At 42.5% G+C, this 22,152-nt stretch overlaps 1 protein-coding gene and 1 long non-coding RNA gene across 2 annotated transcripts; one reads left to right on the top strand and one right to left on the bottom strand.

The window, feature by feature from the left end:
- Nucleotides 1-1,485: 1,485 nt before the first annotated feature.
- On the bottom strand, nucleotides 1,486-17,051 carry LOC129857533 (semaphorin-7A-like). Its single transcript, XM_055925868.1, has 14 exons — nucleotides 16,827-17,051; nucleotides 14,289-14,428; nucleotides 13,596-13,658; nucleotides 13,008-13,103; nucleotides 12,685-12,790; nucleotides 11,925-12,032; nucleotides 10,318-10,457; nucleotides 9,784-9,968; nucleotides 9,132-9,240; nucleotides 8,669-8,870; nucleotides 7,859-7,974; nucleotides 7,539-7,711; nucleotides 7,254-7,309; nucleotides 1,486-6,447 (listed from the first exon to the last, which is right to left on the bottom strand). The coding sequence occupies exons 1-14, from the start codon at nucleotides 16,906-16,908 to the stop codon at nucleotides 6,101-6,103; spliced, it is 1,923 nt and encodes a 640-aa protein (XP_055781843.1). The 5' UTR covers nucleotides 16,909-17,051; the 3' UTR covers nucleotides 1,486-6,100.
- A 2,458-nt stretch (nucleotides 17,052-19,509) lies between these two features.
- On the top strand, nucleotides 19,510-21,027 carry LOC129856699 (uncharacterized). The gene is made up of 2 exons (XR_008759797.1): nucleotides 19,510-19,720; nucleotides 20,127-21,027. It is a non-coding gene; the product is annotated as an uncharacterized LOC129856699 (long non-coding RNA).
- The last annotated feature ends 1,125 nt before the right edge of the window (nucleotides 21,028-22,152 follow it).

Here is a 22,152-nt window from a genome sequence, read left to right on the forward strand (position 1 = left end):
GTTACTAGTTTTCAACAACACATTAACATGTGTTGTCAGTGACTGGTCATGAAGGAAGAAGACTAGCCCTTTAAGTCTTATTTTCCACATTGCTCTGTTTGTAAGCACTCAGGAATGTGGAATGTGGGGGATAAAGCCATTCCCTTTCCTGCAGGCAGTGCTTGACTTGTTCAGGAGCCTACTGGAGCTGAGTACCGGCACCTCAAATGTTCTACCGCACCTCATAGAATATTAGCTCAAAAGAATTGCAGAGCGCCTGCACCTAAATATAAGAGGAACCTGCACCCAAAATGAGTACCGGCACCTATTTCCGTCCAAGTCAAGCACTACTGCCAGGGTTTGCAACCTTTAATTGCATTCATTGTCTTTTGGGGTGACTGTGGGGAAAATAAGATATGGGGCCATCTTGTGCAATAGTACATTGAAATAGTTTTGTCTCTGTTATTATTCCACCCTGGGTATTCTAACACATTGGAGAAAATGCTAAGTCAGATCCTTCAAAGTTCATAGTTAAAACCTCTCTGGCAATTAAATTGATTTAGTGAGACGTGTCATTAGATATACTTGTATTGTGGTTGTCTTTGCACAGAGGAAAGCTTGAACCTTATAAAATGGATGATTAATACACTGTTATGTTTGTATGTAGCAGGTGTTTTGATTTTGTTTCGTGTGGCTATCTCTGGCAGTCGATAAGTAAGCCTGTCTGTTATTGAATAAGATGAGTTGTTTCTCTTCTTCATTCCAGATAGGAAACTAACTTCATGGGAAAAGGATAGAAACGATCTTAATAGAAAACGAGAGGGGGATGGGGGTTTGTCGTGGGTTGTATTTTGGGAGAAATAAATATGTTCTTCATTATGGTTGCCTCAGTTTGTAGGTGGGTGTTGAAAAGTGAATGACAGCCCATAACAAATGCAAGCTGTCTTGTAAGATCTTGTTATTAATCATAAGTGATCCATCACCATGTCAAGCCAAGTATCCTTTGGGGGGGAAGCAGGAAGTGATGGATAGAAAATTAGTTTACGGTGAGTTGGCAAAAATAAATAGTTTCCTTTGTGTTTAGCAATATCACTTCCCTGACAAGGGAGTATGTCCTAGAATAGGCATTCACCAGTATAAATAGGGTTCAACACCAGTATAAATATGGTTCACCTGTCTGTTTCATGGTTTAAGTGATATTTTTATTTTATTTTACTAATATGAAGATCACATGTGGAGCATTGACACTGAACTGTCATACAATTCTACACCAGTAGATGGTGCAACATTTAACATAATTTACTCAATGTAGAATTCAACCATTTTGTGGTTCTCCAGCATGAATATACAATCTGATACAATTTAAAGTAACCCAACTTTCCACTGTGCCTCAAACCGTGCCATGCTCATTGCTCATGTATTATACCATTAAGTATGAATATACATTTTGTGAAAATATACATAAAAGGGCTACCCTGAATAAATAAAAGTTAATAAAAAAGGAAATACTGTAGTTGATTACTTTATTGATTTTCACTGTACATTTTCAGTAAAGGGAAACATATGGAGTTACAGATTCGTTACATGGATATGTATTAACACTTCATATAGATAGACATCTGTCCTTGAAAAAAATTATGGTTATGGTAATAAAATGTACTAAGACACAGAATGCAATCAACACTGTCCAAAGCACCAGAGAAAGGATTTAAAGACAATACGATTCACTTCACTCTATTTCTCTGCTGGCATTATTTATCGAACGGGTAAATTGAACACAACAAACCGGTTTAAATCTTTCTAGGATAACGATAATCACCCGCATGCGATATGTCCACTGTTTATGTCCACGTCATAGCAGGGACTCCTGGCTATGAAGGTGGTCATTAAATAAAGTGCTCCAGAGAAACGAAACTCCCATATCACTGCTGCCCTTTTGAAATCCATGAAAGGCCAAATACAATCAACTCTGCACAGGCATGATTCGTTGACCGTTTTTAACAATACCCAGTGACACTAGGCCATCTGTCTTGGTAAAATAGCTTGTATTTCTCTGCAGTGAGCGATACAGGTTCAGTTGCCTAATTAGTGTTGGCTAGTGTATGAGAGGCTTCTGTTCACTGTTTCCAGAGACACACCAGCTTCATGCTCAAAACACAATGAAACAGATAAGCAACAGTAAATACTAGAGTAAAGGGAATGAGATTGAAGTGGGTGATTGGTAAACAAGAGGTGTGTGTGTGTGTGTGTGTGTGTGTGTGTGCGTGCACCAATATGCCTGTGTGTATTTGTGACATATATAAGAATGTGTGTGAGTTTGAGAAAGCAATTTGGGAAACCAATTACTCAAAGTGCTAAGTGAGTGAAAAGCGGCAGGCGGCGGATGAGGCGGCTCAACACAGCTTATGTTTGGCACAGTCAATATCCCGCATCAGTGCAATGCAGCAAGCATATCCTCCTGAGACCTCGAGACAACAAACGTACAGCCACCCCCAGAGAGAAAGATGGAACCTGCAGAACTATGGCTAAAACTGTTCTAAGAACAGCATTATGTAGCCTGTTTTCTACCAATATTTTCAGGCGACAGTGGTTTTTTTGCCATTTCAAAATTTGCCACAAAGCTCAGTGGCACAGTTCAAAACACAGTAGTGGCTGTAAGACGGTGCTTCAGCACTGAGATACTACAGTCAATAAATGGGAACAATAGACTTGCATTTTGTTGCAACTACATTCATATTACTATGTTACATTCAACATTTGCTCTGAGTAAACCACTCCCTCCCAGCAAACATTCTCTGCCTCCAACATACTATTGTTATTTGAGGTCAGGTGCTTAAATAAAAAACATCTATTGTTTAAAGAGGAATTTTGTTCCATATCTTCCAAATATGTAAATCATTCATTTCAGTCTTTCTCCCCAGAGTATGGTGGCTGCTCAAAGTGTTCTACTTCACAAAAGGAGCCTATCAAATTATGTAAAGCGTTTGTCACAGCATACAGATACAAGTATGAAAATAACCCCTTTGAGAATTATGCATTGGATTTTCCCATTGAGAATAGGTTAGTTAAAGCAGTCAAAGAGTAACATCATTCTATAACCACAGTATTACGGAAGCCAAGAGAGGACATTTGAATTTAAAAAAAGTTCCCTCGTTATGTCGAGATCAAGACATATTTATCTCATAACAAAAGTTGTTTTGTCGAGATCACAAGATAATCAAAAGTACCACGCATCATCCATTCATTTCTTCAGATGCACGATAACCACTTCATCAAAGACCCCGTGGCTGAGTTGATCGCAAAATGAGGCATTTAACCCCTGAACGATGCCTGACACATTTACAGTGGGTGAGCTGCATTCCTGACAGGCTGATCAGATTACATTTCAGCTTCAGAGGCATTTAAGCCCTGAACGATGCCTGACACATTTACAATGGGTGAGCTGCATTCCTGACAGGCTGATCAGATTACATTTCAGTTTCAGAGGCTGATAAATCAGGATGCTGCCTTGTAGGCTGTTTCATAGGTAAGGCTCCTTGCAGGCAGATTAGCTGTCAGCGCTGTATATACAATCCAAAGTGGGTGAGCTCTATTTCTGGCAAGTTGATCCAATTCAATAGAAGCCTCAGAGGCTGATAAATCAGCCTTGTAGGCTGTTTCATATGTAAGGATCCTTGCAGACAGCCATCTGCAGGCAGCATCTGTCGCTGTTATTGAATCAAATCAGCCTGCCAGGAATCGAGCACACCCAGTCTTGATCATATACATAATGCTGCTAATCTGCCTGCAAGATTATTACCTATGAAACACCCTACAAGGTGGAATCTGAGATATAGCTAGCTAATAAGCTAGCTAGCTAGCTAATAAGACTACCTAGCTAACACACTCACAAGACTAGCCAAGTTAGCTGCATTGTTGCTTGCATGCAATTGGCATACAGCCTGGGAGACAAGCCAGCCTTTCAGGCATCGTTCAGGGCTCAAATGCCCCATTTGCCCCTCTTAGATGCCCCAAGAGATCTTTTTTATTCTTTTTTTAACCCCCTTATTGGTATCCAATTGTTAGTAGTTACTGTCTTGTCTCATCACTACAACTCCCGTACAGGCTTGGGAGAGACAAAGGTCAAGACACAACCCAACCAAGCCGCACTGCTTCTTAACACAACCCGGAAGCCAGCCGCACCAATGTGTCGCAGGAAACACCGTACACCTAGCGACCTGGTCAGCGTGCACTGCGCCCAGCCCACCACAGGAGTCACTAGTGTGCAATGAGACAAGGATATCCCTACCGGCCAAACCCTCCCTAACCCAGACGACGCTAGCAGTCAAAGAGTAACATCATTGTATAACCACAGTATTACAGAAGCCCGATTGTGCGTCGCCCCATGGACCTCCCGGTCGGCTGCAACAGAGCCTGGGCTCAAACCCAGAGTGTCTGGTGCCAGCGATGCAGTGCCTTAGACCTCTGTGCCACCCGGGAAGCCCTTAGGTCTTTTATTTTTAACCTTTATTTAACTAGGCAAGTCAGTTAAGAACACATTCTTATTACAATGACAGAGGGTTAACTGCCTTGTTCAGGGGCAGAACAACAGATTTTTATTTTGTCAGCTCTGGGATTCAATCTAGCAACCTTTCGGTTACTGGCCCAACACTCTAACCACTAGCCTACCTGCCACTTTTAGCTCAAGGTAAAGGACATTTAGCTTGCTAACATTCTACTTTATAAACTGACAATGAGCGACATGTTAGCATGAAATGTACCATCCCTTAGTGTAGCAATCAATAAAAACATATGTGCTGATCCACCATGGGCTCTACCGCCTCAGCCATCCTGTCAATCTATCATCAATGCGTCTACTCCTATTTATAGAGTTCATCTCGTGATGTCGACAAAACAACTCTTGTTATGTCGTGATCATGAGATAAATAAGTTGTTATCTCGACATGACAAGGATTTTTTTATTGTCCTCTTTGGACTTCCGTACAGTAAAAAACCTTGAACCATCAAGAATAACTTTCATATACATAGGCAGAAATGGTGGAAATCAGCAATTGTGGAGCAATAAAATACTTAACACACAGTACTCATATAATCCCAATCTTTTCCTCATATAGCAAACTACAAAATGCAACTAACACTACATGTCATCTACTCAATTCTAATTTGGCCTCACCTGCCACTGAATGATGTTTACTGTACTTATGTTTGTTGAAAATGAAGTAGCATAATATGAATGTCTGATACTATCCAATAAAATGATGCAAAAACTGCCTTTACTGCAGAGGACTTGCCGAGACACAGTGATGTTCGAGGATGAGCTCATGCTCTTCTACCTACTTCCTGTCAAAAAGATGACACTTCCTCCCAGCATCAAAGTAAGGCTTGGCCACCTCATTCACAGTTTCAAGTCAACATAATTGATCAGTTTTGCTTCCACTGCAAATTGTGCTTAGGGGGTATGTCCCAGAATTGTTAAGGCATTTTTTTTTACTCAATACCAGACATTTTCTAAATACTAGCCTATACTTATGACATTCAACAGGATGTTTGGATGTTAGAGCAGTATTCAAGCTTCAAATATTCACAAAGTAGCACAATCAAGTTTCAAAATAAGTTGAGAAACCATAAAGAGAAATTGGCCTGGTATTGTATTTAACCCAACTCATGAGACGTCATCTCTTGGGTGGAACAGGCAAGGTTCGCAAAGCACATCTTGTGGTTTGAATCTGTATTTAAAATTCAGAATAAGACATGATAATATAGTTTGTCTTTCCATAAAACCCATATTGATGTTAATGTATTAAGTTTAAATGTTATGTATTATTAAGTTTGTTTTAGGTATTTTTTTGTTTAAACAGTACAGTATTGGTTAGTATGGTAAGCCCATATATAATTAAAAAATAAATGGCTTTGTTTATTTTCAGGCATTTCCTGAACAATGTAAATTAAATAAAAAAACACTTTTTTCTGAAAACAGTCTCTGTGGGCAACACTGATCGCATTACCCGACCATTAATATCAATGCTCTGCGAACCTAACCTGGGTATGGTGGCCCCTCCTCTCTTGTCTGTCAGAGAGAGGGCCTTAGAGGCTAAGGGGTTAGCTTTAGCATTTGCAATGGTTACAGGAGCCAGAGGGTGGCTGAGGCAAGCAGGAGGCATGGCCCCAGGGTAGAGGCCAAGGAGGCAGGCAGAGGCCCACTGTTGATCACCAGCCTGTAGGAGACCACCTCCACCTTGTAGCCGTTCTCCGTGGCCATGCAGCGGAACACCCCCTGCTTAAGGGGCAGGTCAGGGGTGGGTTCCAGCACACAGGAGTCTCCAATGATGAAGCAGGGGTAGTGCTTGATACAGTTGTCCTTCTCCCAGCGGTAGGTGGCGTGAAAGGAGCGCACGGGGCAGGGGAGGTTAACGGGGCCGTCCGAGTCAATCACCACCTGTTTGGGGTTTGTCCTATGGGTCTTCGGTGCTGTGGGGGTTCAGAGGGCACAGCCTGGTTAACATTGATCTCACCCAAATGAAACACTTACTTATGGGCTCCCAGACTAGAGAATATGTTATGGTTTCATACCTATGGATTGTTTACGTATATACGGTAACAATCATAGGTGAGTTCAAAATGGGAATGGCAGGACAGGATTGGCAGGACTGCTTCATTATGTGAGAAATGTGTGGGTAAGAGGCCACCCTCATATTTGTGAAAAAATATACAGGTTATTGTAAATTATAACTTTGCTCTCAGTCAGTAGGACAATTGTGACTCAAAGCCCAGTAAACCTAAAACCCGACTAACGTGTACAAACAGACACAGAGATGCATCTATTTTATTCTGTGGTCTGATACTTACTCTCTCTGGAAAATATCAGCTAAAATAACAGATTCAAATATCATATCTTTATATATGATATTGCATCACCTTTCATCCTCCACTCCCTAGGTTTATATCTCAATGTTCCAGGAATGGAAGAAAGGGAAACAGTCAACGGATATGCATGACAGCTGCACCGAGATTGCGACCAACAGAAGTCATGGAAAAAAGAGACTGCTAACTAAGACAGTACATATCTCATAATTTGTTTGGATTATTAGAGGTTAATATGGCTGAAGCTATTGGGCTTTGAAGTGAGGGCAAACTTTGATATTAAACCGCCCAATGGGTTTGAGCCTCCGCTCAATTATATGATATAATCTTCTGAGTTAGCCTCTGGTAAAAAAGTTCCTTATTTCAGTTAATAAAGATACAGAGAGTCAGAGAGGAGGCGGAGTGGCACTCACCAGCAGCTTCACCACAGATAGAGGCATTGGAATGATCCAGACTCTGAGTGAGTGCCCTATGGTATGAAACAAATTATTGAAAGAACATCAAATTAGCATGTACCATTTTGAACAATCAACCATTTTATGTAAATGAAACAATTATCATAAAACCTAGAATAGTGGTTGGAACCTCGACACTCTTCTGTAAGAAATGATATGTTATGGCTGGTATTGATTGTTATTTTTTTGTTTTCCACAGGTATCTAAACTGTATTCCAGGAGTGACATCATCACATCTCATACCCAGTGCTGATGTTGTATCCAGCTGGGATGGGTGTGCACCTCCTCCTGGCTGCGTCCCAACCACAATAGGGATCCCGAGACAGAATGCACTCCCGGCAACTGTCTCCATAGCGACCGCAGTCAGCCAATAGTATGCGCTGGACCTCCATTGCCGTGCCCACATAAAGGTGGCCCTGGGGGAGAAGGCAGGAAGACATACAGTGGTTATCACTAGAAGTGCATTGTTTAAACGGATTGGACTGCAGCTACGTCATAAACAAATTCTTCTACGGATATTAGTGTGAGCTGCTAAGGAGTGTTCGCTGATGGTCTCACAGTACCTTCTTAGAGTCGATGACCATGCTTAGAACAGGACCCTCGTTGTGGAAGAGGGAGTACTGGGATATGATAAAGGCCTCCTCGATAGTGTGCAGAACCTTGAGCACTTTCCCCTGTTCTATCACCAGAAAGAGAGAGAGAACATTATCAGAGGAGAGAGACCCCATTGTCGAGACCTGTTCTTTTTTATGTATCCCGGAAACCCAGTGACTATTTTTGATTGAATATGGCCCCAGGTTTATAATAGCACATGCTGCCTTTTTCCTCTACTGGTCAATTCATCAGTGGGTGACTTACGGAGAGGAGCAGGCCTGTCCTACAGCTTGTCCTCTCTTATCTCCTCCCCACATTGAGAGGCTATTACTTCCCACAGAAGACTATCTGCTCCAGTTTGTTATTAGGCCACCTCAGAGACCCATGGCTTTGTTCACAGCTCTATCACTACTTTCCCTGTGGTAGCGACTGACTTCTTTATCAGAGCACGTCAATTAGGCTGTAGCTACTTTGTTTTTAAATTCAGTCAATTTATCTGGGATTCATGCCAAAAATGCACTCTTATAATAAGTCCCAACTCATGCCTGCATTGAGAAAACAACTTTTTTATTTACTTTGTCAAGGAGACTACGTCTTCTAAAAGATCACTTCTAAATAGGTTACACCAAACGCCTGTACATGAGATACAGCTTGACAGCAAACACACACACACACACACACACACACACACACACACACACACACACACACACACACACACACACACACACACACACACACACACACGCACACGCACACGCACACGCACACACACACACCTGTTCCCAGGTACAGCACACTATAGTGCTCGTCGTTTACTGCTAACACAATGGCAGCGACAGTGTGTGTGAAGTGATCGTCGGTGGGCAGGTTCAGCGGAGCACCCCCAACCGGACGAATCACGTCCTCAATCTCCGGATGGTCCCTGATCACCACTAGGGTCTTAGGGTTGTGGGCTGCCGTGGAGTTCTTGAAGGCACACTGGGACAGGAAGTGATGTAATGAAAGTGATGTAATCAGGAAGGGAGACAGACTCAGGCTGTGGCTTTGCCTTGAACAATAATTTCACAACCAGTGTCTGTCATCTGTTCCAAAATAGAAACACAAGTCTTCCACTTCCCCAAAATTGACGGACTCACATGCATGAGCTTATGCAATTGGCCTTTGCAAAATGACTTTGATTGCCACTACAAAATGTTAATTTAAAGAAAGTTAATTTAACTGATTCAGTGGGTGTCTTACTGTGCCAGGGCGATGTCCAATCAGAGGACTGCTGTAACCCTTCAGTTTGGATGTGGCGAAGGCCTGGTCAATGTCCTCGATGGAGTAAGCACATATCACTGTTGTGTCCCTGGTCAACCAAACAATACAACACTTAAAAGCCTTCCTTCCTTCTTCTTACTTTATTCAAACTTAATGTGAATCGGAATGTCGTTAGCAACTCAATCACAGACTGATAGCTGAGTAGAATCATATTACTATGACTCTCTAAAAGGCTACTCAAATATGCTAATAAACGCACTCAAGCTCAAAAGTAATTGGCCGCCTCCACAGAGCAGAGCCCACTTCTGATTCAGAGGGGTTGGGTTAAATGCGGAAGACACATTTCAGTTGAGTGCATTCAGTTGTACAACTGACTAGGTATCCCCGTGTCCCTTTCTCTTTCAAATACAATCAAGTATTTTCCTCACTGAAACGTTTTGCTGCTCGCAAGTTTTCATTGCTGTACATGCCTATCCAGCTCCTGTACCCCATTTGGATGTGCTGTGCATAATTCCTCCTTTCCTCTGATTATGTTGTTTGTGCAGCTCATTCCTCTCCTGCATTTTAAGCATGACACAGTCTTAAGCAACCATATGGGTTGGAGGGTGTTGAAGGTGTAAGGTCTACTCACCAGGCGTTGGCAAACAGGCCGTAAATGACCCCGGTCCTCGTCTCCTGGGCCACGTCAGACAGCGCAAAAGCCTGTCTGATGTTGTTGTACTGCTGGGGGGTGCTACCCGCACCACACATCACCCTGGCCTTCAGGAAGGTAGTCCACGAGTCCGCCAACAGGTTCTTTATGCCCCCCTCGTCCACCTGGAGACGGACACACAGTATACAACAGTACACCATAACATTAAAGCTGGAATCCTTAGCGGTGAAACTGCCAGGTTCGTTCGCGATATTACAACAACAAAGATGTTACTGCAAACAAACCCAGTTTTTTTCCCCCTCTGACATCATTGCACGGGCGATAGAACATCAGAGTATGTACTACGTTTTCTTTTCACCACGAGGCTGGATGCTCATCTCTTCTGTTTAAAAAAACTAAACAATAACAAATGTGCATGGGGTGACCAGTGGTGCTGTTCTCCTTTCGCGGAGCTCAGCTTTAATATGCAATAGCGTTGCAATACAGCTGATATAGTGATGTTGTTGTGGTTACCATGCAGATTCGGCCAATGCGCGACCTGTAGGGCTCCTCGTCCACCATGGCCGTCTTGTTGATCTCACTGAAGAAGAAGTAGATCTCCTCCTTGTGTTTCTGAGAGGCTGGTATTACTGCTGCTCCACCAAACTGGGGGCCTGCAGCAGGAGAAAGAAAGGACTTCCACCAGTGCTTGAAGTGGACTGAAATAAGTGCCGGTACTCATTTCTGGTGCCGTTACTCTTTATATTTAGGTGCTGGTACTCATCACTATTTAACAGGCACTATTTTATTAGCGCTAATACTCAATCAGGTAGTAAAACATTTGAAGCCAGTGAGCACCAGGCCAACTCAGTCACTGGTGTCGTGGCTGAATAAGAATTAGTTAGGTAACATAGATACATCAGATGTTATTTTCATCATATGCTTGTGAGATACTTGTCATTAGAATGGTTCCCTTTGGACTATAGGGTTGGCAGTTGCATTTTCCCTTTAATCAGCTAGGGCTTAGTCACTTGGGGCCCAGAGAGGGGAGAGGTCAGGCTTGTCTTCATATGTCAATGTATCTGTTAAACCATGTGGTGCTATGTAGAATATCAGAAGGGGAGGAGGACAGAATGGAACATTGTCTTCTTATGGGAATGTGTCTGTAACTATTCCTAAACCATGTGAAGGTTTATTAATGGGGAACCAGTTAGTAATCTCATACAATGTCTGTACGCCAGTCACTCCCTACTGTTCTCATTGAGGGAAGGAGTATGGCAGTGTCTGGAACCATTGTATGTCCCCTCTGAGGTTGCCCTTATCTTCACCTAGTATATGACCTAAGAGGCTCACTATCTTCAGTGAGTTTGTCCAGGTTTGGGTGTATTTGAGATGGGAGTATCTGGAATTGACAATTGATATATGCCATAGGATGAGGTAATGTTTTGGTACCAAGCACGAGATTGAAATCTCGTCTTAGGAGACCAAACTGAACGATAATTTATAGCTAATGCTATCTAGCTATGGGATACTCCTCTTTCAAGTAAAAGGTTCTTTGTAAATTGAGAGGGGTGTATCTTGGCTATAAATTATACTAAGAATTGTTTTGTGGGGACTCTCAGAGAATTCATTTATAGACACTGAATTGATCTGAGAGTCAAAAAGGGCTATGTTGAAGCTCATATATTATTAAAGATGGACTTTATAATATAACTCTGACTTGTGTGTGGTTGGCTCTCTCATTATTGAGTAATACAGGAAATTACCACGACACTGGTTGTAACTATCTGGGCCCATTTCAAACTAATGCATTTCATTCTAGCAGGGCCATCTAGTGTGTACAGAGATAAAGGTGTATTTAAAAAATGTATTTTGATAAAAGTGTTTGCTTGGAAGTTTTATAGGCTAATAAAGACGTCCAGTACATAATACAGGGAGTTAAAACCTTGGATGACTATCACAACTGTGAACTTAACTTATGATATTTTAAATGGAAGAATTCATAGGGATTATGTTTCTGCATGCAGCATGTTACAAGATATTAGATAATATAGACTTGCTATTTCCATGCTCATCCACTCCAGTGCCTCATGCAGCTCTCCTACACCAATATAGTCCCATGTTGCCCTCATCCCACTCACTCTGCAGCCACTTGGTCTCAGTCTTCAGAAGCTTCTGAGTGCCGTAGGTCCGGCGGATAGAGCCAGGGTGACGCCCTACTGCTGACAGAGCAGAGTATAGATTCCCATCTGAGAGCGAGAGAGGGGGGTAAAGATAAAGAGAGAGATAAAGAGGAGAGAGGGAGAGAGAGAGAAACAGAAGTTAGAGGGAGAGATAAAAAATAAATCTACAGAAGACAGCTGACTGCGCCAACATCCTCCCATAACCGTATTACAATTACCCCACTTGGGGCACTGTCTCCATAGCAATAAGGGAGGAAATTTGGATCATGACATTAATGGTTCAATGAGAACTGAACGTTATCAGAACACTGCCCCACTCTAGCAAATGGCTCATTGGTTCATCACTACAGTCCAGCCTGGTCTGCGCTATCACAGAAACTGCTATACAAAGTAACCTTGCCATGATTCCGATAATACTGCGAGTTACAGCTTCGCTACATGTCGTGAACCATCTGTAGTACTATTGTACCATTTTAAACAGATCTCCTATCCCATACCAAAGTCAATATTGAGGATCTGATTGGTCTGTAAACTTATGAACATAATGGCTAGATGGAGCTCTCCACCAAAATGCTGATACTTATCCTATCCTTTCAGATCCACAGAGAGGAGTTAACAAGGATGTAGAAATAGGGGTAAGGGATGGGTTTGGTATTGTGCCAATAGCAGACTTTCTATGGATGTTTGGCTGGACTGTCTGTCTGTCCTCTCATCGTACCTGCGGACAGACTGACGGACGTCTGGGAGGGGTAGGGAGGGGAGATGTCAGAGGCTGGTGCCATCTGTCCATTGGTGGGGGCGTCAGTCAGCACAGTGTCATTTACCTATAGAGAGGAAATTACATCACAACCTCACAAGCCATATCCTGAATGCTCTTACCTCCTTGTATACAGTACAAATAGAGATATAAGTTAAGGTTTTTTATTGAACACTATTACCAACTTTTATAAAAGTGATACAGGAGTTAAGTAAGATGAAAGTGTGAACACTAAACACATGTTGAAGACAATAGCTATTCTATTCATCATCATGTCATCTTACCAGCAGCCAGCATTTGGGGGTTCCTGCATTTGTCCCGCATACCACAAAAGTGTCATTGACTTTCTGAATGACTGTGATGAAATTGTCACACTCCAACTGTAGCAGAGAGAGAGGGGGATGAGAGAGAGAGAGAGAGAGAGAGAGAGAGAGAGAGAGAGAGAGAGAGAGAGAGAGAGAGAGAGAGAGAGAGAGAGAGAGAATATTGGAACTGATACATTTTCCCTAATTTGGCAGATAGCGCAAGAATTAGCTCTGCAGTACTGAGGGAATGCATTGTCTGCATAACTTCATATGCATTGCATCACTTATTCATTAAGTACAGTGGCAGGACTTTTATCTCAAGAGAAACTTCCAGATGGAATTTGTGCCTGAATACCAAATACAGCATTGTACCCGCTTTCCCCTGTCCCAACCTTTAACCTTTGGGACAGTTTCTACTGGTGTCGATATCATGTTGATATTATGTCTCTGTTTCATTCATATTCTTACAGTAGCAACAAACTTTCCTCACTGTAATGATGGTGATAATGATGACGAAGATTGATGATGAGGATGATGAGGATGATGATGATAGTGGGGACCACCTACCTTTGGTGGGTCTGATTTGGCGATGCAAGCTGCCTTTGCGTTTTCATCGGTTACCACAGGGATCTGTAATAATATAAGATACATTCCAGTATGTCATACAATTTATCCATAACTTGTATGCAAATTAGGCCTTTTCAAATACTCAATTAACTGCAATCAAATTCAGTGCTGATTGAAAATGACAAGTCTGGTCCTGTGCCATAAACTAACAAAGGGAGGATTACTTTACTGTCTCTAATATTTGATCAACTAAGCGTAACTATAGGGCACAGACAATCAGAATCAGAGAGAACGGAGAGAGACTGACACCGAGCAAAATCAGAGAAGAAGGACCAAGCCAAACCTAAGTGAATTTTCTTTGTTATGTTAATTTTCTGTCTTAGTAAAGTTGTTTTTGTGGACTAAAACCTCCCTGTCTCTGTGTCAATCTCTGCACGCTCAACCCAACACCCCACAGTTTACCACAGTATGTTGACCCCATAAGCCCACACTATATAATCACTTCTTTCCGATTGGACAGAGATGAGATCTGCTCTATAAATGTATGCATGACCCATCTCGTGCTACGGAGGCTGTTGAACTAGGTCGACAGCTGCTGCCTCCTCTTTAAGCCAGTCTCCTGTGCCTGCATTGGGTTACTGTGTCACCACCACCGAGTATCTCTGTTCATCTCTATGGTTACCAGCAACTCACCTGCAGGTCGCGGACCCCCCTGTCAGTGAAAGTCAACACGTAGATCACTGTCTGGCCCCCCACGTACAGCACATTGGTGCCCTCTTGGTGGTACACTGACATGTAGTTCTCCGGTTTCGAGAAGTGGTACCTGGCCGGCTCTGTGGGCCATATCAAAGTAGATTAGGAGAAGGTGTTGTTACAATGTCGTTATATGATATACCAGTAGATCAGTGTTGTTGGGGGTTTCAAGTTGAGTCAATTGAACATGTAATTGCCCATCATTTTCAGTTCATTAATTTGATTTAACAAGAATGTATTAATTGAGCTCTGTGGTGTGGTCATGTAACTTCTAAAATAAAATTCAAAAAGCCACCAGACTACCTTTTGGCCCAAGTCATTTTAGTTGTACATAATATGAGGCTAAAGCTGTACAGATCAGAGAGAGAGTCTGTACTGAAATTGAATTGGTTGCCATGGTTAAGGTCAATTTACCCTCGGGACTCCTATTCCTACAGGCAAATGCAAATCCCACACTAGTGTGTCTACCAATTCAGTGACTGACGTTCTCGACGCTTCATGAAAGTAGACCACAAGTTCCTCAATTGGCCGACAAAAGAGCGGCAAATGGTGCTGTCCAAGGTGTTGACCTAGGCTTCAGTCATTTAAACCTCCACGGTGAGAGGAATGTAATGCTTCATCGATTTAATCTTTCTGTTTTGACATGTCTCTGTCTCTATCGGGTACACTAAGACTGAATGTCGTTAACATGACATCCCTTTATAGGTTTGTATAACATAAGTTTGATATGTCAAACAAATACGCCATGTTGTTCTGTATTTTACTGCTGATCTGCCAAGAGGAATACTGTCCTTTGCACCTGTAATGACTATAGCATCCGTGCATCTTAACTTGATAGCCCTATTTCTATTGATTGTTAATATATTAGACCACTGTGCAAGGTGTGAGGCATGAGTTTGAAAATATAATTGTTAGTTTGCTGCGCGGAATTCTCATAAATATGAATTGGGTGTTTGCGTGTTTGCGCGCGCTTGTGTTCGCGTGTGTTAATGAGGTCCTGGAGCTAATGCTGCTTCTCTATCCTCAACAAGCCTCAGCTACTGCAGTACCTACCATTAACGCGTCAGCTCGTGCACCTGCATTGCAGTTCTGCAGCGCGAGCTAAGTATTCACCATAATGCTGGGTTTTAACTGTAATGTAGTGGTTTTGTAATACGTTCACTGACATTGTGTGTTTGAGTAAACTTAATGACATTACATGCAGAGCTCCTCAGCACTCTTTTCAATTAGCTCGTATCATTTAGCCTTATATTGTGTCTTGAAGAGTAAAGGAGGTTCAGATCAGAAGAAATATTCGGGCATTGATCACAAATAACAGCTGTCTGATTGGTAAACAACACCAGGACTGCGTTTCCATGACAACTGGCAAACGTCTACCCACTACGTTAGGTTGAACCTCACACATGGATTATTAATGACAGACACGCCAAAACGTGCAAAACCGCGAGCCTGTCAAAACACTTAAAGGACCAATGCAGCCGAATTTACCGCCTGGTGATTTCACCAGGCAGGCTAAAATTCCCTCCCACCAAAACAGGCAGAAATTTCAGGCGCCCTTTTTAAACCGGTCTTACACTAAAGGGGCATTATCAACCTGTTTTACAATTTCACAGTATTATTTCAACCTCATAGTGTGGAAATATATATAAAACACAGGCAAAACATATTTGACTGCACTGGGCCTTTAACATACAGCCTCTGCATTGACATGCTGAGGTGCGCTCTGAATTCAAGATTAGATGTCTTCGTAGGAGTGTGTCACTATTGTATAGGTCAGGCTACCCGAATAATCAACGCCTAAATAACAATAATAGGCTATCTTAATAAAAGCCAGTTTCTTGTAAAACACAATTGGTTCTGAATAATTCCACCGTTCCCGCTGCCATAAACCTTGTTCCATACGTATGAACACTTCTGTCCCTTACATTTCATTACAATGGAATAGGAAACTGGGCCTAAATTAGCCCACACGAAGATTAATATAATCTAATACATTATGCTTAATTTTTTCCATTTAATCTAATACAAATAGCTTATTTTATTTCCTTTAGTTGAGAACTGGGTCACATGAACAATTTGACAAATCGGCTATTCAAATTAGTCCAACATGTTTTCTCTCTCATCACATTATTTGCGTTTCTCTGAGATCCGTTCTCATTGACACAATGCCAATCATTCTGTCAATTTAATATAGCCTACTATCATTATTAGGCTACATTTCTATTTTGTTGGTATAGCCTGTTTTGTGGAACATTTGACATGATTGTCTACCTTGAATGATGCATGATGTCATGCATGTATAAACGCGTGATGAAGAAAGTGATCCACTACTTTGATTTTCAAGTAGACTACAGTCTATTGTTCGTTGTTAATCTAACTATTTCCATGGAGGAAAAAACAAGGTTCTCGCATATAGCCTAATACACAGACAGGGCGTATCTGACCACCCTAAACGCAAATAGCTAAATTAGCACATACCTTTTACAATGAATTTCAGCCGAGGTGACTTTTCGGCAAAAACCATGGAAAAAACGGTCGCCAATATGATATAATTCATCATTCCACGTCCTCAATGTGCCCGAACCCTTTCATGCGTGAGTTCCAAAACTCTCTAATAGGTTGACCACACCGCTCGCGTCGCGTGCGCGAGCGTTGCAAAATAAATTTAGAAATCTATGTTATTCAATTATTTCACCCACACTGCTCGGTGCATCAACGAGCGTCTGCGTTGCCAAGTGCTAAAATAGAACTCCTTTCTATTTCTGACTGCAGCGTACCATCTCCTCATTGGTTATACCCACAGGTGATTGAAAGAAGAACTGTGTTGCCGGTCAGTATAGTAATACTATGAAAGTTTAGATGCCAATCACCATATAAGTTCAAAGATGAAAAAGCCTGGAAGGAGGAGAGATGACTAGAAATGATTCGGTTGACCGTTTTATGTGTGAATTTATGTGTGGATTAATTGGCGGAGTAGAGGACCTTGTGCATTTCAGGTAAAATAACAACTCAATGTTTATATCCCAGGACAAATTAGCTAGCAAGTGCAAGCTAGCTAGCTAAATTTCCATAAAGGTTTAATGCTTTTCGACCTGTTCAACAATTAATGCAATTGGTTCAGAGTTTGTTTTGATATTTTAACCTGCGTGTCGTGATCGAGTTTGGGGGACAAAATACATTTATGCACGATGGTTCACGCGCGCAGCCGGTTTGGGTTCTGTGTAATGGTCGCCCCAGCGTGAGTTTTTTTATGCACGTGATGTTAGAACGTTCTCTCCATTCCAGAATGTGATTGTTACGTAACAGTTAATTTAATCTGTGCTGCGCTGCCCTCAAATCAATGCACACAGCCTGTTTTTATTTCTAGGCTATTTTCAATTTGTCAATTTCAAATTATTTTCTAACAAGTTTTTTATTTTCTAAGAACAGTTTGAATTGAGGTGTGTTCTGCCTCATTCATTCACATAAAAGTAGTCATTTTTACTTTTGCAGACATTTCTGACCCGGACAAAATTCCCCAAACACTTCCCAATTGTTTGTGCAGTTCAAGTCTGCAGACATTTGCTCATCTCCCGTCCTGCACACACGTGTTCACATTTTCCATCTGTTGCCTGCATCGCAGTCATAGTTGTTTTCGTTACCAATAATAACTTTGGAAATGTGTGTGTTTCTATCAAAGTAAGTGCCTTGTTACATTATAATAGTTTCTGCATGTCTTTTCTACTGTAGCATAATATTTTTGTGTATATTCCTTATAACAGTGGATACACGAGGTAACGTTACTCATTTCATAACCTTTATGGTGTTATACTCAATGCTTAGGTAGCTAGCTACATTCTTCTATTAGCTCTGGAAAACAATGCTAATTGCATCAGAGAAGTATTAGTATGTGTTGTATTTTGAAGCTACCCTGGCCTTATGTATCCCAAGTGGCACAGCTGTCTAACACGGAACCCAAACCGGCTGGGCGCGTGCACCATCGTGCATACATTTATTTTGTCCCCCCCACACCAAACGCGATCACGCAGGTTAAAATATCAAAACAATCTCTGAACCAATTATATTAATTGGGGGACAGGTCGAAAAGCATTAATAAACCTTTATCGCAATTTAGCTAGTTAGCTTGCACTTGCTAGCTAATTTGTCCTATTTTGCTAGCTTGATGTTGCTAGCTAATTTGTCCTGGGATATAAACATTGAGTTGTTATTTTACCTGAAATGTACAAGGTTCTCTACTCCGACAATTAATCCACACATAAAACGGTCAACCGAATCGTTTCTAGTCATCTCTCCTCCTTCCAGGCTTTTTCATCTTTGAATTTATATGGTGATTGGCATCTAAACTTTCATAGTGTTACTACGACAAACGGCAACACAGTTCGTCTTTCAATCACCCACATGGGTATAACCAATGAGGAGATGGCACGTGGGTACCTGCTTCTATAAACCAATGACGAGATGGGAAAGGTAGGACTTGCAGCGTGATCTGTGTCAGAAATAGAAAGGACTTCTATTTTAGCCCTTGGCAACACAGATGCTCGTTGACGCGCGCGAGCAGTGTGGGTGCAATAATTGAATAACATAGATTTCTAAATTTATTTTGCAGTCAGGGTGTAACACGGAAACCAAACCGGCTGAGCGCGTGCTCCATTGTGCATAAATGTATTTTGTCCCCCCACACCAAATGCGATCATGACACGCAGGTTAAAATATCAAAACAAACTCTGAACCAATTACATTAATTTGGGGACAGGTCAAAAAGCATTAAACCTTTATGGCAATTTAGCTAGCTAGCTTGCACTTGCTAGCTAGTTGTCCTATTTAGCTAGCTTGCTGTTGCTAGCTAATCTGTCCTGGGATATAAACATTGAGTTGTTATTTTACCTGAAATGCACAAGGTCCTCTACTCCGCCAATTAATCCATACATAAAACGGTCAACCGAATCGTTTCTAGTCATCTCTCTTCCTTCCAGGCCTTTTCTTCTCTTGACTTGATATTGCGATTGGCAACTTTCATAAATTAGGTGCATTACCGCCACTGACCTCGTTCGTCTTTCAGTCACCCACGTGGGTATAACCAATGAGGAGAGGGCACGTGGGTACCTGCTTCTATAAACCAATGAGGAGATGGGAGAGGCAGGACTTTCAGCGTGATCTGCGTCAGAAATAGAACTGATTTCTATTTTAGCCCTTGGCAACGCAGACGCTCGTTGGTGCGCACGAGCAGTGTGGGTGCAATAATTGAATAACATAGATTTCTAAATTTATTTTGCAACGCGAGCACTGTAGTCAGCCTGTTAGGCACAGTGTCTCAATGCTAGAGGCGTCACTACAGACACCCATGTTCAAATCCAGACTGCGTTTCTATCAAAGTAAGTGCCTTATTACGTTATAATAGTTTATGTATGTCGTGTTATACCGTTTCTACTGTAGCTCACTGTGTTTATGGAGCATAATATATGTGCATAATCCTTATAACCGCGGACACGCGAGATAAGGTTACTCATTTCATAACCTTTATGGTGTTATATTCAATCGTGCTTATGTAGCTAGTTACATTCTTCTATTAGCTCTGTAAAACAATGCTAATTGCGTCAGAGAAGTATTGGCTTGTTGTATTTTGAAGCTACCCTGGAAAAAAAGAAAAATATCTGATATCACTTGGCCGTTTTCTGAGTGCATTCCACAAAGCTGTTTATCATGTCCGCCTTATCCACTGCCCCCATTTTGAGGTTATAGTCAAGCACGCAGTCTGGTTTGATTTTTCTCTCCCATCAGGTGGTCCCCCTTCACTGTGGCTGACATGGTTGCTGTATGGACAGTGGAGAGGACATGGATGTCTCATTTGACATGACACTTTACTGCCAGCTGTTGACATTTCTTATTTTGTATAACGGGTCATTTAGGATGGCAGTAGCATTGTTGAGGAAATGCAGTCATCGCAGCAGAACTAGGAAGCAGTCTTGGGAAAAGAGGGTGGCAAAGAAGGGAGTTGCAAACATAGGATCTGTGCTCCAGTATTCTCTTAGGGAGTTATTCTTTACTATCCCCATGAGGACTGTCACCAGGAAGGTATACATTTCACTAATTGTAGTTGTCCCCCCCACTCCTGGCTCTCTCTTCTCCTGTAGCTCCAAGGCATAGCAATTGGTCTCTGCTATGTCTCCCACCAGCTCCTCTGTCAGAAACAACTTGAAGCACTCTGCCTCAGATGGAAATGGCAAGGGGTGTTGCTCTCCAGACTGGGACTCATCAAGGCAAACAGCAGGTCAAGGAAGGGTGAAATGGCTGGCAGCCTTCCAGCTACCACAGAACTCCTGTACTTCATCCACTGTCGGTCTGCCTCCATCACCACCAGCATCTTCAAAGGGAACTAGGACTTTGTCAGTGGACAAGGGGTCCTCGGATTCAGGGTTCTTAATGGCTGGGGGGCAGCTCCTTACTGTCACTGTCAGAATCTGATTCCTGACTTTCAGACTCATTGTCAGAATTTTTTTAAATCTCCAGAATTTCCGCATTTGTGAGTTGTCTCCTTTTGAAAGACATTGCTAATGCTACAACTTAACTCACTAGCTACATACATGAAACAACAACACTGAATGGCTCAGAGTGGGAGTGAGAGGTTACGTGATTGACTGCCTGTGCTCGCCATTTGTATAAATAAATCACTATCGGAAAATGTTTTGTGTGGTAATTATTGATATACACTGCTCAAAAAAATAAAGGGAACACTTAAACAACACAATGTAACTCCAAGCCAATCACACTTCTGTGAAATCAAACTGTCCATTTAGGAAGCAACACTGATTGACAATACATTTCACATTCTGTTGTGCAAATGGAATAGACAAAAGGTGGAAATTATAGGCAATTAGCAAGACACCCCCAATAAAGGAGTGATTCTGCAGGTGGTGACCACAGACCACTTCTCAGTTCCTATGCTTCCTGGCTGATGTTTTGGTCACTGTTGAATGCTGGCGGTGCTCTCACTCTAGTGGTAGCATGAGACGGAGTCTACAACCCACACAAGTGGCTCAGGTAGTGCAGCTCATCCAGGATGGCACATCAATGCGAGCTGTGGCAAGAAGGTTTGCTGTGTCTGTCAGCGTAGTGTCCAGAGCATGGAGGCGCTACCAGGAGACAGGCCAATACATCAGGAGACGTGGAGGAGGCCGTAGGAGGGCAACAACCCAGCAGCAGGACCGCTACCTCCGCCTTTGTGCAAGGAGTAGCACTGCCAGAGCCCTGCAAAATTACCTCCAGCAGGCCACAAATGTGCATGTGTCTGCTCAAACGGTCAGAAACAGACTCCATGAGGGTGCTATGAGGGCCCGACGTCCACAGGTGGGGGTTGTGCTTACAGCCCAACACCGTGCAGGACGTTTGGTATTTGCCAGAGAACACCAATATTGGCAAATTCGCCACTGGCGCCCTGTGCTCTTCACAGATGAAAGCAGGTTCACACTGAGCACATGAGCACATGTGACAGACGTGACAGAGTCTGGAGACGCCGTGGAGAACGTTCTGCTGCCTGCAATGTCCTCCAGCATGACCGGTTTGGCGGTGGGTCAGTCATGGTGTGGGGTGGCATTTCTTTGTGGAGCCGCACAGCCCTCCATGTGCTCGCCAGAGGTAGCCTGACTGCCATTAGGTACCGAGATGAGATACTCAGAGCCCTTGTGAGACCATATGCTGACACATGCACATTTGTGGCCTGCTGGAGGTCATTTTGCAGGGCTCTGGCAGTGCTCCCCCTTGCACAAAGGCGGAGGTAGCGGTCCTGCTGCTGGGTTGTTGCCCTCCT

This window comes from Salvelinus fontinalis, chromosome 6 (genome assembly GCF_029448725.1).
Source record: "Salvelinus fontinalis isolate EN_2023a chromosome 6, ASM2944872v1, whole genome shotgun sequence".
Lineage (NCBI taxonomy): Eukaryota > Metazoa > Chordata > Actinopteri > Salmoniformes > Salmonidae > Salvelinus > Salvelinus fontinalis.